General features: G+C 38.0%; 1 protein-coding gene and 1 long non-coding RNA gene across 2 annotated transcripts; one reads left to right on the top strand and one right to left on the bottom strand.

The window, feature by feature from the left end:
* Positions 1 to 4,947: 4,947 nt before the first annotated feature.
* LOC122822052 lies at positions 4,948 to 10,027 on the bottom strand. Its single transcript, XR_006369098.1, has 4 exons — positions 9,136 to 10,027; positions 7,649 to 7,697; positions 7,390 to 7,529; positions 4,948 to 6,895 (listed from the first exon to the last, which is right to left on the bottom strand). It is a non-coding gene; the product is annotated as an uncharacterized LOC122822052 (long non-coding RNA).
* Positions 10,028 to 13,260: 3,233 nt separating this feature from the next.
* Positions 13,261 to 15,947, top strand: ccdc43 (coiled-coil domain containing 43). The gene is made up of 5 exons (XM_044101359.1): positions 13,261 to 13,471; positions 13,901 to 13,994; positions 14,755 to 14,890; positions 15,055 to 15,110; positions 15,292 to 15,947. The coding sequence occupies exons 1-5, from the start codon at positions 13,298 to 13,300 to the stop codon at positions 15,477 to 15,479; spliced, it is 648 nt and encodes a 215-aa protein (XP_043957294.1). The 5' UTR covers positions 13,261 to 13,297; the 3' UTR covers positions 15,480 to 15,947.
* Positions 15,948 to 15,955: the final 8 nt, after the last annotated feature.

Genomic DNA, 15,955 nt, shown 5'->3' with positions numbered 1-15,955 from the left:
GAGATCCTCACAGTTTTGCTGCTCTGACAAAACTATGCCGTAGCATTTAATGTTGCAGAGACTATTAAAATGTTGTAAGGCATCTCGAGGGAAATACGTTTTATCTTTCACAAAAAGGTGAGAAATCAAGTTAGAAATTATGCAAATTTATTTAAAAAACAGTAATTGTGCATATTTAAACATAGGGTTACTGTGGTTTATTCTGAAACGTTTCAGTTAAGGACATCAATACAATTTTGGTATACAGAGTACACACTTTGTATACCAAATTAAATAATACCAATGATAGATCCTATTGACAAACCTTCAGTTATAACATTAGGTTGGATTCATGCTATACAATGTCAAATTACATTAAATTATTTGTACTAATTTATAGCTGAAACTATATAAAAAAAACAAACATGCAAATAATTTTGTTGTTTTATATGAGCCAGAACATTTTCCTCATGTGCATATCCCACTCTGACTCTCTTGCACATACTCTCTAACCATGTTTGTCAAACTGTAGCACAAATACCACTAAATTCTTCTTTAGTGGAAGAAACTTTGGTACAACTTAATCATAAGGTAATATGAATGAATTCACTTGGAAGGAAAGTAAGTAAGTGCAAACAGCGAAAAGATTATTTGGTTAAGTATGTTGATATTTGCTTCAAACAGAAGTTACCCAAAAGAGAACTGCTGTGGAAAACATTTCAAAAACTCCAATGATCTGAAGCAGTGCAATGAGAACAAGCACTAGTGGATATTTATACTAATTTCCATTTACCTCTGAAGTTGTAACTTGGATCTGGAAATGATATCAAGCCCAAGTTATTCTGTTCTGGCTGCAAGTTGATGAACTAGTAAGTAACTTTTATCTTTTCTACTCTAATTCTCAAGTCAGGAGAAGTTGTGGTTACTTTCTCCAACACAAAAAAATAGTAGCTTGCATGATAAAACTATGTATTTTCACAAATTATCCAGTGGGAAATGTTTGGAACTTTGCATTTGTTTTCATGACAAATCCCAACAAACTCAAATAAAAAGTCAAAATTTAGTTATACCTCATCTTACAATGTATTACTTGCAAAAGAGATAATTTACTAAAGCAGTATTTGCTGAAGAAAAAGACAGACTTAAGAAACAATATTTTGTAATATGTACTTGACATTTTAGATAAGATTTTAAATCATATAATTCCAGAGTTTCCAAGCATGGTTACTTTGTTATTTGACCATAAATTGTCCATGCTGTTCATTGTCCAGAGATTAGAGAACACTAACACATTAATCCTGTTTTGTTTTCAGTACTTCCAATTATAATAATATCACATTCAATCTGGAGACAGTAGCTGCAGATAACTAATAATAGATTTACAATCTGAAAATAGTGGAAAATTTATTTTGGTGACAAACTACATTTCCATTTATTCACTTTATTATTTAACTGATTCTTTAGGAGAATCAGACTATTTTGATGTGAATTGTACTGTAAAAATATTTTAGCTTAATTCTTTGCAAAGGTAAAAAGGAAAACAACTTGCTGCCTCTACAGCTCTGCAATCAATGTAAACAGTCATGTTTGTTTAGTTTAAACAAAGAATAGTGCAAAAGAAATCAGTTTTCAATTTGGCTAGTGGTTGAAAAAATAACAAAATCTTTGTGCAAATACTATTATAAGGCAAGTGAATTTTCTGACCTCATTAGCATATCAGCAAGTGTTTTCCAAACACAAATGCTTGGGGGTTTTCATTTTTCTGAGATAATTTTTTTGTGTAATAACTGGGTTAAAAAAACAAAGGATAATATCATGGCGTTGTTTGCTTTGATCATGTGTCTGCCTTGTGAAGTAAGAAAACTGACAACACACACACAACACACACGCAATGACAGTACACACAGCTGGCTCAAGGGAGCATCATCTCTAATGTCTACTTTGGTCTTCATATGTTAAACAGTTGAATACAACCTGCATGCAACTTACCAAAAGTGAGAAAGTTTGATAAGTTTAGACTGATCAATAAAATAACTGTCTCTCTAGCTTTCATCTGGCTTATTATTGCCACAGTAAAAAGATTTAAGAGCTTGTGTATTGCAAAGGTACATTATGTCTCTACGCCTTATTATTTTGTACACTAATGATGTAGACATAAAATTTTAAAATAAGTCATCAGTAATCAATTTAACAGCTTATTCAACATATTGACTACCATGATAAAGATTACCATTGCTTGTACATTTTTTGCTACAGTGTGAGGAATCCTCTAGCCTGGGAAGAGGAGGAAACATGCCCAATACACATGCTATTTTTTACTTCTACGCACTGCCTGGTTGTTCTGGGCTCTGCTTATATTCTGTCATATTAGCGCTGGGATAGAGGATATGTTGACAGAGAGAGGACATTGCACATCGAGTCTGTAGGGCTCTTCTAAGCCTGGTGGCACTGGGACATGAAGACAAGCGTGCATCTGTGTGTGCATGTATGCGTGTATACAAGTAGAGGGTTGCCTGTGGAACAGAGCATGTGGATCCCCACCCACTCAGCCCCCTCGCGGCAATCGTCATTTCGCATCAATCTACAGCCCCTCAGTATAAATAGGACAGACGTCCTAAAGCTACATACTGCTATGAGAGGCAATGGCATTATTCATCGTCCCTGGACCTCTGAGCTGGAAATATGGCAGCTTGCTTCAACGGCAGTTTCCCGCTCACTAATGCACCACTTTATTATAAGGAAATGCTTTTTGTAGTTACTGCAAAGAATTATTTTGTTTTTGCTTGTTTTGTTTCACTATAAATGTCTCAGATCATTGGACAAATTTCATAATTAGACAAAGATAACCTGGGTAAATGTTTCCAAGAAAACATCTCGATGACTCCCAAGAGAAAATTATCTTGTGTACAATTTAAACAACAGTGGACATTTCTGAAATTCTAGGTCCAGTTATATCTGGCATTAAACTAACCCAGAAATTCAGGAAAAGAAAAACGTAATATTAATCTTCAAACACAGTGGTGGTAGTGTTTGGTCTGAAGTTGCATTGCTTTTTCAGGACTGAATTGTGGTTTTTGCTCTCTAGCAGCTTGGGAACCTAAGCCCAACAAGTACACTTCTGAACGGCTCAGTCAAAGCTAAATGGAGGTTTTGGTTTGGCCTTGTCAAAGTCTGGCATAAACTCCTACTACTGTGGTATGAATACAAACTGGTCTTTAAAGTTTGAAAGCCCTTGAAAGCTACTAAATAAAAGCAATTCCGCAAAGAAGGGACGACAAAAACTCTTGGATCAATTGGTTACTGCAATCACTTGATTGCAGACACGCAATATTAATCATTCCATATGGGGAGTTAGATCTTTTCACATATTGACCAGTTGGTTTGGATAGATTTTTCACTTTTAAATAAAATCTTCTTTTGAAATCTGAATTTGTATCTATTGTGTTAGATATCTTTGTGTGATAGTAAAGTATTTTTGAACCCTTCTAAGCATGAGTGAACTTACTATTTAGCAAAACAGAACTAAGAATAAAACAGACGTAAGCACTTCTTACAAACTTATAAGATTGCTGCCTTTTAAATTGATACTGTGTTACCAAATATGGTCATTATAAGTTCAAGTTTTTAAAAAATGTTCATAGAAACAAATATTTCAGCTTAACTGTATGGCCTGCAAAGATCTGAAGGTGGTGCACTTAAATAGAGATTATAGTTCCACCTGGGAGCCTCCTTCTAGCATCTCAGAAACTTTATACTTCATTATTGCAATATAAACGGTGTGGCTCTATTAAGAAGGAGCAGCAGAAAATGCTGCGTCTGCATGGTTTTGTGTGTATTTGTGTAAGAAAAAGCCCAAGTTAGAGATTTAATTTGTAGTAGTGGAGTAACTAATAAGCACTTCAGAACAAACTCCATGCACAAAGCAAAATCCGCCCCTTCAAATGGAAACTGTGTTTCAGATCCTCAATCAGCTGGGAGCTGTTATCCGTTGTTTCATTGTCAAATGAAAGAGAATTCACATCTGACAGGGCATTTTCTTCTGTGTCACGACTCTGTGTACAGTTCCATTGTAGCAAAACAGACTGAACGCAACTCAAGCAACTCAAATGACCCACGTTTATTGTATTGTACCGGGTAAAACTACCGGGTTAAATCCTGAGGTAACTTTTTCTGTCAAAACACAGGAGTAGATAATTCTTTTACTTCCACCTAGTGGCCACCATTTGAGTAGCACTCCAGAAAATAATTCACTATACACAACAATATGAATTGAGAAAAATATTTGTCACAAGTATGAAAAAATAAAAAATAAAATAACTACAGGCAAACATTATCAAGCAAAATATGCATAGTAACAATAATATTGCAAACTACATTTTTCAACAGTTTTCATTACATTAAAAAACAGCCCAATTATTGAGGCTCTCAATTATTTAGGTGAAATAAATAAAATATGGTATATTTGTACTATTCTGAAATTATGATACTATAAATACATGTTTTACTTCAGGAAAGTGTGGGACAATCGGACATTTATCTTAAATTTTCATTTTTGTTCTTTTCGATGATTTCTTCAAAAATGACCTATACTACTTAGCCTTTACTTAAGAGGCTCAAATCCAAACATGGCAAAAAGGGGAGGGGGAGGGAAGAAGCATAAAAGCTGACAGTAATTATGCCATTAAATAAGGCTGTAATGACTTCAGTACATTTTCATATCGCATTTTCTTACTTTAATTTTACATACGGTATGGTTATATTCAATCCTGATTACCCTGAAGTACACAAGCCATTTATCATTTAGTTAAATCACTAAAATTTGGCTTATTAATTAGTCAGACCTAAAGAGGCTCCTATGAACAAGGAATAATCCATCACAAATGGTATAATAATAATAAGAATTATTATATAATAATAAGAATCATATATATATATATATATATATATATATATATATATATATACCCAGCCAGCATACCTAGGTGGGCCCCATATGGGTTAAAAGAGGGCTGTCAATATGGGTCCCAAAAGGGTTTGTCCACGGGTTCCATGGTGGCCCCACATGGGTTTGCCCAGGTAGATTTTAATGGGCTCTGACTGGGTCTTCAGTGGGGCCCAGATGGTTAACTTACATGAGGCCCATCTGTGGCCCACTAGGGTGCGTTCAGGTATATTTATCTGGGTCCCAAGTGGGTCTGAACTGGGCTAGAATATGGGTAACAAGTGGGTTTGTCCACGGTTTCCATGGTGGCCCCACATGGGTTTGCCCAGGTAGATTTTAATGGGCTCTGACTGGGTCTTTAGTGGGGCCCAGATGGTTATCTTACATGAGGCCCACCTGTGGCCCACTTGGGTGCTTTCAGGTATATTTATGTGGGTCCCAATTGGGTCTGAACTGGGCTAGAATATGGGTAACAAGTGGGTTTGTCCACGGTTTCCATGGTGGCCCCACATGGGTTTGCCCAGGTAGATTTTAATGGGCTCTGACTGGGTCTTTAGTGGGGCCCAGATGGTTATCTTACATGAGGCCCACCTGTGGCCCACTTGGGTGCTTTCAGGTATATTTATGTGGGTCCCAATTGGGTCTGAACTGGGCTAGAATATGGGTAACAAGTGGGTTTGTCCACGGTTTCCATGGTGGCCCCACATGGGTTTGCCCAGGTAGATTTTAATGGGCTCTGACTGGGTCTTCAGTGGGACCCAGATGGTTATCTTACATGAGGCCCACGAAGGTGCCTTGAGGAATATTTACCTAGGTCCCAATTGGGTCTGATCTGGGCTAGAATATGGGTAACAAGTGGGTTTGTCCAAGGTTTCCACGGTGGCCCCACATGGGTTTGCCCAGGTAGATTTCAGTGGGCTCTGACTGGGTTTTCAGTGGGGCCCAGATGGTTATCTTACATGAGACCCATGTATGACCCACGAAGGTGCCTTGAGGAATATTTACCTAGGTCCCAATTGGGTCTGATCTGGGCTAGAATATGGGTAACAAGTGGGTTTACCCAAGGTCTCCATGGTGGCCCCACATGGGTTTGCCCAGGTATATTTTAATGGGCTTTAACTGGGTTTTCAGTGGGACCCAGATGCCTTATCCTTGTAGGAACAATGGGGTCTTTCTCACCTAACCTGGAAGTGAATTACATTCTTAGATATGCAATCTTGATCAACAAAACAAAGGTCCTAAAATGTGTTAGCATAAAACTTGCAATAGAAAAAAAAAAAGAGATGAAAAATTTATTTTGGTCAAGGCGTTTTATTTTGTAATTTGAAATATTGTCAGAAGTTATTTTTTACCTCACTACAGCAATTATTAGAACTTCATTAACACTCAGCAAATGGTGCCACAACAAAAAATGAGCTGTTAAAAAAAACAAAAACAAAAAAACTATTATTCACATGGCATTTTGAAAACAGAAACTAGTTTACTATAACAAACATATAAACACATCTATAAATATAGATTAATGAACATATATCTATAGCTGCACACATATAAAGACACCTACATATATCTGTAAAGATCTATATTAATGTATAAATCTAAATACCATCTATATAACATACAGTGCAGACCAAAAGTTTGGACACAACTGTGAGTCCAAACTTTTGGTCTGTACTGTAGATATATATGTATATACGTACCCAGAGCTATATAGATCTTTCACAATACCGTTTTGTCAAACATTTTTAAGAATAACCTTCATGTCACATGCATGCTTAAACTTAGAAAGCTCTCATACATTATTGAAACTGTCCATCTTGAAAGATCTGCCCACCTGAGTTTGAACTGACAGCCTCCCTAGTTGTTCTAACTTTCCTATTTCCACCAGTCACAGGCTCCAGTAAACCACTTTGAGAGTGCCTTTTCCATATCTTTGTGTGATTCTGTAGATGGATCCATTTCTTTTAAGTGTCCCTAAAATAACAAGCAAAGGTAGAAATTGTATTAGTATTTTACTTTAGTACAGTGTAAAATTTATGAGATTTGCATCTCCCCCTTCATGGGGCAAAAATGCTTGCAGAGATCTGCCATAATCAAAAGCACTCTTGAGTCATTATTATGATGTACAAAAACTATATTCTTATGGTAAATTTTAAATATATCCATCTATATAAATCAACTACTGGCATAAGAAAGGTTTTATTATGGTTTTGTAGATTTTGTTAATACTGTTTGAAAAACAAACAATATTACCTTCAAATTTTGTCATGTAACAAAACTTTTTAAGTTCTCAACACAATGAAAGAAAACTATGAAAATAAAACCAAAAATTGAAGTCTCAGTTTTTAACCTAAAAGATTACTAAAAATACCAAACAAAAAGCATATAACAACCAAAATAAATTAACATATGTTTAAGAAAGAAAAGTGGAAAAAGAATTTACTCTGACCATTAAAATTGATATTTACCATACACAACTTCAAAGAGATGCGGGTCACGGAGCTTGTGTTTCCAATGTCGTCCAAAAAGGCTGAACTGGACCGCCAATTCATGGGGCATGAGGACTCGCACAGCTGGACACTCCTCCAATTTCTGTAACCATGGCAACCTTAGGTATAATGACAATAATAAGACAACATTTTGAAATCAGAATACATGATACATTTTATTTTTATTAATCAGTTTGTTATTATTTCCCACTTATGCTTAATTTTTGTATTAATTTACCTTTTTCAAATCGTCAAAGGCGATCTTCACAGGTTGATGCTCTTGAAGTCTAAAAATATTTATTAGTCCAGTTAAAATAACATTTGGGCTTTTCAAAAAGCCTATATATATTTAAGGCAAATCAGCCTTTGTATAGATTAATCACTGAAGCCTTATATTGTAAACACTGAACAGTTTCACTAATGCAATTATCCTCATTTATTTGGTACTGTGACAGGACTGACAGTAGTATTAATCTTAAGAGTAGTTTAGAAAAATCACTAATAAATATTACTAATAAATCCTAAAATATTGTACACATAAAAGAACAAGAGCTACACTTAAATATAAGTATATTTCACATAAGTGCTAGCAAAATATTGCAAAAATATCAGAGAAATTCTTCATCTTTCAATCATTGAATCAGGCTTGGCCACTGAAGACTAGTCTATAGACCAACACACAACAGCTGCAGACTGAAACAAATTATGAGAAAACAAAACACTTTAAAGTGTCACTTACATGATAAAACAAACATGATTTAAAAATATTAACTGCTATGCCTTTATTTTATTTACAAAAAAGCTTTTAGGCCCAATATACTGAAACCAAGTGGGCCCCATATCCATCCATCCATCCATCCATTTTCTATACACCCTTTGTCCCTAATGGGGTCAGGAGGGTTGCTGGTGCCTATCCCCGGCTACTTTCCGGGCTGTTCACCCTGGACAGGTCGCCAGTCCATCGCAGGGGCCCCATATCTATCCCATTCCCAGTTAGCCCACATTAATGCTGAATAAGGCCCATACAATTAGCCCAAATGGGTCAACAATATGGCTCCCATCTTAGGTTAAACATATGGGGCTCATGCAGTCACCCACACAAAATCCATGCCCAATCACTACTAATCTAGCCCACAACAAAACGTTCAATGCAGTTTCATTTAAAATAAAAAAAGCACCCTTGCATAGGTGGGTCCCAGCCAAGCCAGCATGCATGAGACCCACCCATGCATGCTGGTTTAACTGATTGTGAGAAAGATTATTAAAAGCCCATGTACATAGAATGAAATCACAATAGTTACTCTTTTTAAATCATGCAAGTGTTTTTATTGTGTCAAGACACTGAAACAAATTCTGCTAGCAACTTAGATTCTTTAGTGAACCGAATTTATTCTGCCGGGTTAGCGCTCAAATGAACCAATGGTAGCTCAGCAAATAATGGCGCCGCATTATTTGAAAATGTTATGGCTCAAAACAATACGGAGTTTGAAATCGCTCTGCACCAAAATATTCTTATCTTATTGATGGTAGATTATTTATTGTGTTTTAACAATATCAGAAAAAACTGTCACAGGAAAGGATAAAAAAAAAAAACCCATAAATAATCTTTTGGGGTGCGCCGGTCATCCGATCTGTTACGACCAGCACATTTCTTTAACTGGCGATTTAAAATCTCCCTAAAATTTGATATAATAAACGTAAAACAGACAGAAGAGAAGTACTTACAGATTGTTTCGTAGGACAGTCAACCTGCAGATTCCGCGCAAACGGACTGATGAGGAGAATACGTTGGAGTGTGAAACCGCATATCCATCCGCAGTTAATTTTACGTTTTCCAAGAAACACAAGATTAATTTTGAGTGTTACATCGGTTTAACAAATGTAAAACCGATGTAACACTCAAAAACGTGCTCAAACAAAAATAAATAAATACGGTCGTCCTCCTTATTCAAATGTTCTTTGGAACTATTTTCTTTAGTGGATGTGTAAAATGCCTACTTCAATTCACCAATCTTTATTGGCAAAGGTGCCAAGAGCACAAGTGTCAAACTCCAGTCCTCCATGTCCTGCAGCGTATAGATGTGCCACATGTACAGAACCCTGGAATGAAATGGTTTAATGACCTCCTCCTTGTGTAGATAAGTTCTACAGAGCCTTAATGAACTAATTATTTTATTCAGGTGTGGCGCAGGAGAGGCACATCTATACGCTGCAGTACACCTGCCCTTGAGGACTGGAGTTTGACGTCGCTGCAATAGAGCAATAAAAAGGTTAAAAAGATCATTGCTACCAGATTAAAATATATAAAATTAATCATTAATAGAAATGTTAAGTTTTTATTTCATTTTATTTATGCTGACAACTTGGAAAATGTTTGCAGATATATGAAACAGATGCTCAAAATTTTAGTCTTTCTCACTTGATAATGAGTTTTGCTTAAATTTATTTTCTAAACATTTTGTAATATTTTTCACAATGGTCTGATCTGAACAATTTCTCCAAATAAGAATTAAATCCTGTTGTGAAAAAGCTGCAATAAACCCTTTGCATTAAAAAAAGCAAGGTGAAAAGTCCAGATCTGAACCTAATTTTGAGTGAGCAGAAGATTACATATACATGGTGCATATTAAAAACAGATTATGTCTCAAAAATCACATCCAGACTGGACTGGACTGTTCTAGTGTAAATAATAAAAAGAAAAACCGTTAGGTGTTCAAAGTGTAGTAAGAACAATACTGAACTGTTTTAAAAAATAAAGCATTGAAGCATTATTTTTTAATGGCAATATCCTGGTCTTTTTGGAAGCGTAGTGTCATGTCGGTGTTAGTAAATGAGCCAGACACAGAGATCACATAGTGAGCATGTTTTAGGTACAAATACAATACACCTTGGTGACTTCCAAGACGAGGTAACCATCCAAGGAAAGCTTTTCCTTCTGTAGACAGAAAAGCTTATGCAATTGCTTCTACACTTCATATCAACTACATTAGAGGCCAACTGAGTACAAATTGCCTTGGCAAGACCATCAATCTGATACTTTGGGTAATTTTTTTTCCAAATTTTTAGTTTCTTGCTCTTGCAGCTTTTGCTTTTGACATATAGTGAAAAGTTTGAAAGTTACAGGTTAACCACATTCTCTATTAAGATGTTCCAAAGTTTTGTACCATTAACTGACATAAAAATCTATAGGGTCTACATTTCCTTGTTGAGGTCCAACTCATGTACGGCCATGTTTATGTCATGTGGGTCCGATGTGGAAAGCCCACATGGGCTTCCTATGTGGGGCCCATGATACTGAAACTATATGGGCCCCACACGGTGTAGCCCATTTCTGTCCCATTCCCAGTTAGCCCACATAAAAAAGGACTAGGGCCTACATGTCCATGCCCAGGTCCAACCCATGTACGGTCAACCCATGCTTATGTGATGTGGGTTCAATGTGGTCAGCCCACATGGGCTTCCTATGTGGGGCCCATGATACTGAAACTATATGGGCCCCACACAGTGTAGCCCATTTCTGTCCCAATCCCAGTTAGCCCACATAAAAAAGGACTAGGGCCTACATGTCCATGCCCAGGTCCAACCCATTGTACGGTCAGCCCAGGCTTATGTGATGTGGGTTCAATGTGGTCAGCCCACATGGGCTTCCTATGTGGGGCCCATAATACTGAAACTATATGGGCCCCACACAGTGTAGCCCATTTCTGTCCCATTCCCAGTTAGCCCACATAAAAAAGGACTAGGGCCTACATGTCCATGCCCAGGTCTAACCCATGTACAGTCGGCCCATGGTTATGTCATATGGGTTCAATGTGGTCAGCCCACGTGGGCTTCCTATGTGGGGCCCATGATACTGAAACTATATGGGCCCCACACAGTGTAGCCCATTTCTGTCCCATTCCCAGTTAGCCCACATAAAAAAGGACTAGGGCCTACATGTCCATGCCCAGGTCTAACCCATGTACGGTCGGCCCATGGTTATGTGATGTGGGTTCAATGTGGTCAGCCCACATGGGCTTCCTATGTGGGGCCCATGATACTGAAACTATATGGGCCCCACAGAGTGTAGCCCATTTCTGTCCCATTCCCAGTTAGCCCACATAAAAAAGGACTAGGGCCTACATATCCATGCCCAGGTCCAACCCATTGTACGGTCAGCCCATACTTATGTGATGTGGGTTCAATGTGGTCAGCCCACATGGGCTTCCTATGTGGGGCCCATGATACTGAAACTATATGGGCCCCACACAGTGTAGCCCATTTCTGTCCCATTCCCAGTTAGCCCAAATAAAAAAGGACTAGGGCCTACATGTCCATGCCCAGGTCTAACCCATGTACAGTCGGCCCATGGTTATGTCATATGGGTTCAATGTGGTCAGCCCACGTGGGCTTCCTATGTGGGGCCCATGATACTGAAACTATATGGGCCCCACACAGTGTAGCCCATTTCTGTCCCATTCCCAGTTAGCCCACATAAAAAAGGACTAGGGCCTACATATCCATGCCCAGGTCCAACCCATGTACGGTCAGCCCATGTTTATGTGATGTGGGTTCAATGTGGTCAGCCCACATGGGCTTCCTATGTGGGGCCCATGATACTGAAACTATATGGGCCCCACAGAGTGTAGCCCATTTCTGTCCCATTCCCAGTTAGCCCACATAAAATAGGACTAGGGCCTACATATCCATGCCCAGGTCCAACCCATGTACGGTCAGCCCATTTATGTCATGTGGGTTCAATGTGGTCAGCCCACATGGGCTTCCTATGTGGGGCCCATGATACTGAAACTATATGGGCCCCACACAGTGTAGCCCATTTCTGTCCCATTCCCAGTTAGCCCACATAAAAAAGGACTAGGGCCTACATATCCATGCCCAGGTCCAACCCATGGTCAGCCCATGCTTATGTCATGTGGGTTCAATGTGGTCAGCCCACATGGGCTTCCTATGTGGGGCCCATGATACTGAAACTATATGGGCCCCACACAGTGTAGCCCATTTCTGTCCCATTCCCAGTTAGCCCACATAAAAAAGGACTAGGGCCTACATATCCATGCCCAGGTCCAACCCATGTACGGTCAGCCCATGTTTATGTGATGTGGGTTCAATGTGGTCAGCCCACATGGGCTTCCTATGTGGGGCCCATGATACTGAAACTATATGGGCCCCACAGAGTGTAGCCCATTTCTGTCCCATTCCCAGTTAGCCCACATCACTGCTAAATAGGGCCCATACATTTAGCCCAAATGGGCCAGCCCATATGGGTCCCATGTTAGGTTAACCACATGTGTCTCATGCAGTTTGCCCAGATAAAACCCATGCCCACTCATTACCCATGTACCCCACAACAAACCCAAGTGGGGCCCACTCATGCATGCTGGCTGGGTATATATATATATATATATATATATGCTGGTACTTTAGAACCGACAAGATTATTCCCAACAGTTCTAATCAACCCTCAAGTAAAATACCTGAAATGACAGAAGATGTAGGGCCAATGGGACGAAAAAATAATTTTGACTTTAGTCTCGGAATTGCGACATTAATTCTGATTTTAAAAAGTCAGAACTATGATATTTAATTTGAGATGAAAGTCACAGTTGTGAGTCAAAACTCTGCTTTATTTTCATGTAAAACAACAACAAAAAAGTCTGAATTTTGAGATTGAAGAAGAATCTTTTTATTCCAGTGGCCATAATTGCTTGCCGTATGAAGGAGTGCTATTTATTCAAATATTAGATTCTCGCTAATTTGTCGAAACTCTACCCACCTCTACTGAGACAATAATCATGTGCATTCTTTCATTCGATCATTGACTTTGTATTTTTTAAACAGGCACTGAGTTAGGGCAACTGTTGGAAAGGTAGGCCCTCAAAGCGCCAAGATGGCGGCTCCCATGGGAGATGCCGGGGAGTTTGAAAGCTGGCTCAATGACCGACTGGACTCGTTAGAAGTTGACCGTGAGGTGTACGGTGCATATATTTTAGGAATACTTAAGGAAGAGGAGAGCGACGAGGAAAAGGAAGATGCGCTTCAGGGAATTTTGTCCGCTTTTCTGGTAAATATTCAAGCAGCGTGTCTCGCTCGTTCACGAAGGCTGTCTTCACATCTGCTTCTGTCTGTCTTCTCTCGGTCGGCTGGCTTTAAGTCCTGTAGTGCTGATGTCAGTGTTAAATTTAGCCATATATCCTTATTCAGCGGCCGATTAACTCACAGAGATGAGTTTTACTAATTTGCTAAGCTAAACTCCACCCAATATTTATTTCAGCTAACTAAAAGTGTAGTTTGTTCTGACAAGAGTTACAGAATGTTGTTTTTCGGCTTTAAAATGAACTTTCCTTGTTATAGATTATATATTATGGTTGCTTGATAATTGTCCCACTCAGGCTGAAGTTCACTTAAGTTAGTGATTACGATGATATATGTTAACAACGTTTCATGATCAAAATGCGTTATCCGTCACTGTCTCCTTTCCTCATTTATTAAGGATGAAGATACCATAGAAGAGGTCTGCAAGCAGATTATCAGTCACTGGAAGGAATGTTGCAACCGATTGGCTGCCAGACAAAACACCGATGACGGTATACATAATGATTTGATTTGATAATTCAACAACTCGTCTGGTAAAAGTAGACACTGGTTGAATAATCTTGGTAGTGTCAGCCGTCACATACCTACTTGTTGGCTCAAAAAGACTCAAAACATTCAGGCAAGGTAGAGCTGCACAGTCTTCAGGAAAATGTGGGAATGCAATATTATTGACACTGCAGTTATTAACCCACATTTTCCTTACTGCTTTTACTTCAATTTTTTTTTTTTACAATTTCTATCGCCCTAATAATATATTTTTGCTGAAACAGAAACATATTATCTGCATATCTTCTGCAATAATATGTTTCTGCTGAAACGCATTATTGGGCATGTAGGGAACCAGAAATATTCAACCCCAAATTGTTATATTGTACAGTTTTACAAAAAAGGTCTCAAAATGAAGTTAAATACCAACATTTACAGGTATAAATTCTAAATGGAGTTGTCTGAAATCAAGCCAAAATGTCCATCTGCTCCATTGAGTTTGTCCTTTAGAATTTATCAAATCTTTGCTTCAGAAGATGGAAAGGTATTTTTAAAGAGTAATGTACAAGAAATCTGATTGCTTATTCAGATTCGCTTCACTACTGATTATTATTATAATAATCAGTACTTATACATTTTATTCAAGGTCTTCATCTCCCATCAGTTCCCATCATATGTGTTATGTGTACTGTCCTGACAGTGACTGAACCGAGGTACTATATTGTATGGCATTGTAACTATTTCTGTTCCTTTCATTTTTCTTAGCCGAAGTCCAGGCCATTGCCAGCATGATAGAAAAACAGGCTCAGATTGTGGTGAAACAGAAAGAGGTGTCTGAGGAGTCGAAAAAGAGAAAAGAGGCCCTTCTTGCTCAATACGCTAATGTGACGGATGAAGAAGAATATCCTTGAATGCGTTTTATATCTTTGTCTTTGCTTACTGACATTTTTGATGGTACAAACATACAGTCCAAGTATAATCATGTAAAGAGTGAAGCAGATGTTTATTTTTTTGTCTCCAGACCAGTTGCATTTCAGATGTGTACCTTTCCCTTGACTAAAGCACTGAAGCTGAAGTAGAGCAACCACCAACTGGAATTGATGGTCCTGGAAGCGATAAATGTATCCTTCATAACTATTTTCACTGCTTTTACCACAAATCCCTTAATATTTAGCATATGAACATGTCTTTGCTTAGATGTGTCACCAACCTTTAACTATGCTTTTTCCAGTTATTTACGTCTCCAAAGTGGTTACGCATAAAAAGCGATGAGTTTTAAAATTCCTTCACTGTTGGCATCAGCCCTGTTCAGGAACACCAACGTGGAGGAGGTGCTGAACAGACAGAAGCAAAAGCGTGACCAGGCTCGAGAAGATGCTCAGAAGAAGAAAGAAGTGGACAAAATGCAACGAGAGAAGGACAAACTAGCCAAACAAGACAGAAAAGAGAAAGAGAAGAAACGTACACAAAAAGGTGAACGTAAAAGATAAAATCAAAAGAAAGGACTCTTATTCTTTTTTTTTTTTTATAAAAAGCTTGATTTGCAAAAAAATACTTAAAGAATGGGAAGTAAAAGCTAGAAATGTGTGCTTCTCTTAACTAAGTCTCCTAATATGTTAACATCATGTTTGTCAGATTATTGGTAAAGACTTTCTCACTTGTGAGAAACACTGAACTGGATGTGTAGAACTAAAATTCATACCTGAATACATTTACACTAATTTAAGGTAATTCAGAGAAACCTTAGACAGGATGTACCTATGCTGAAACAATGTTCTACCCTTAGGAAATTCTTTTCAAAGTGTCATACTTTGTTTAGGATTTGACATGTTCACCCGTTAAGAAATAATAAAGTTTGTAACTGTTATTCCAGCAGGCATCATCTGATAAATGCTTCATATTTCTGCACAATTCTCAATAGAAAATCATCTGCATTTTTACATATTAAGTTTTGGTTTTACTTCTA

Source organism: Gambusia affinis, linkage group LG19 (assembly GCF_019740435.1).
Source record: "Gambusia affinis linkage group LG19, SWU_Gaff_1.0, whole genome shotgun sequence".
Classification (NCBI taxonomy): domain Eukaryota; kingdom Metazoa; phylum Chordata; class Actinopteri; order Cyprinodontiformes; family Poeciliidae; genus Gambusia; species Gambusia affinis.
Note: the sequence above shows the minus strand (reverse complement) of the source record. Positions and strands in the feature narration are given on the sequence as shown.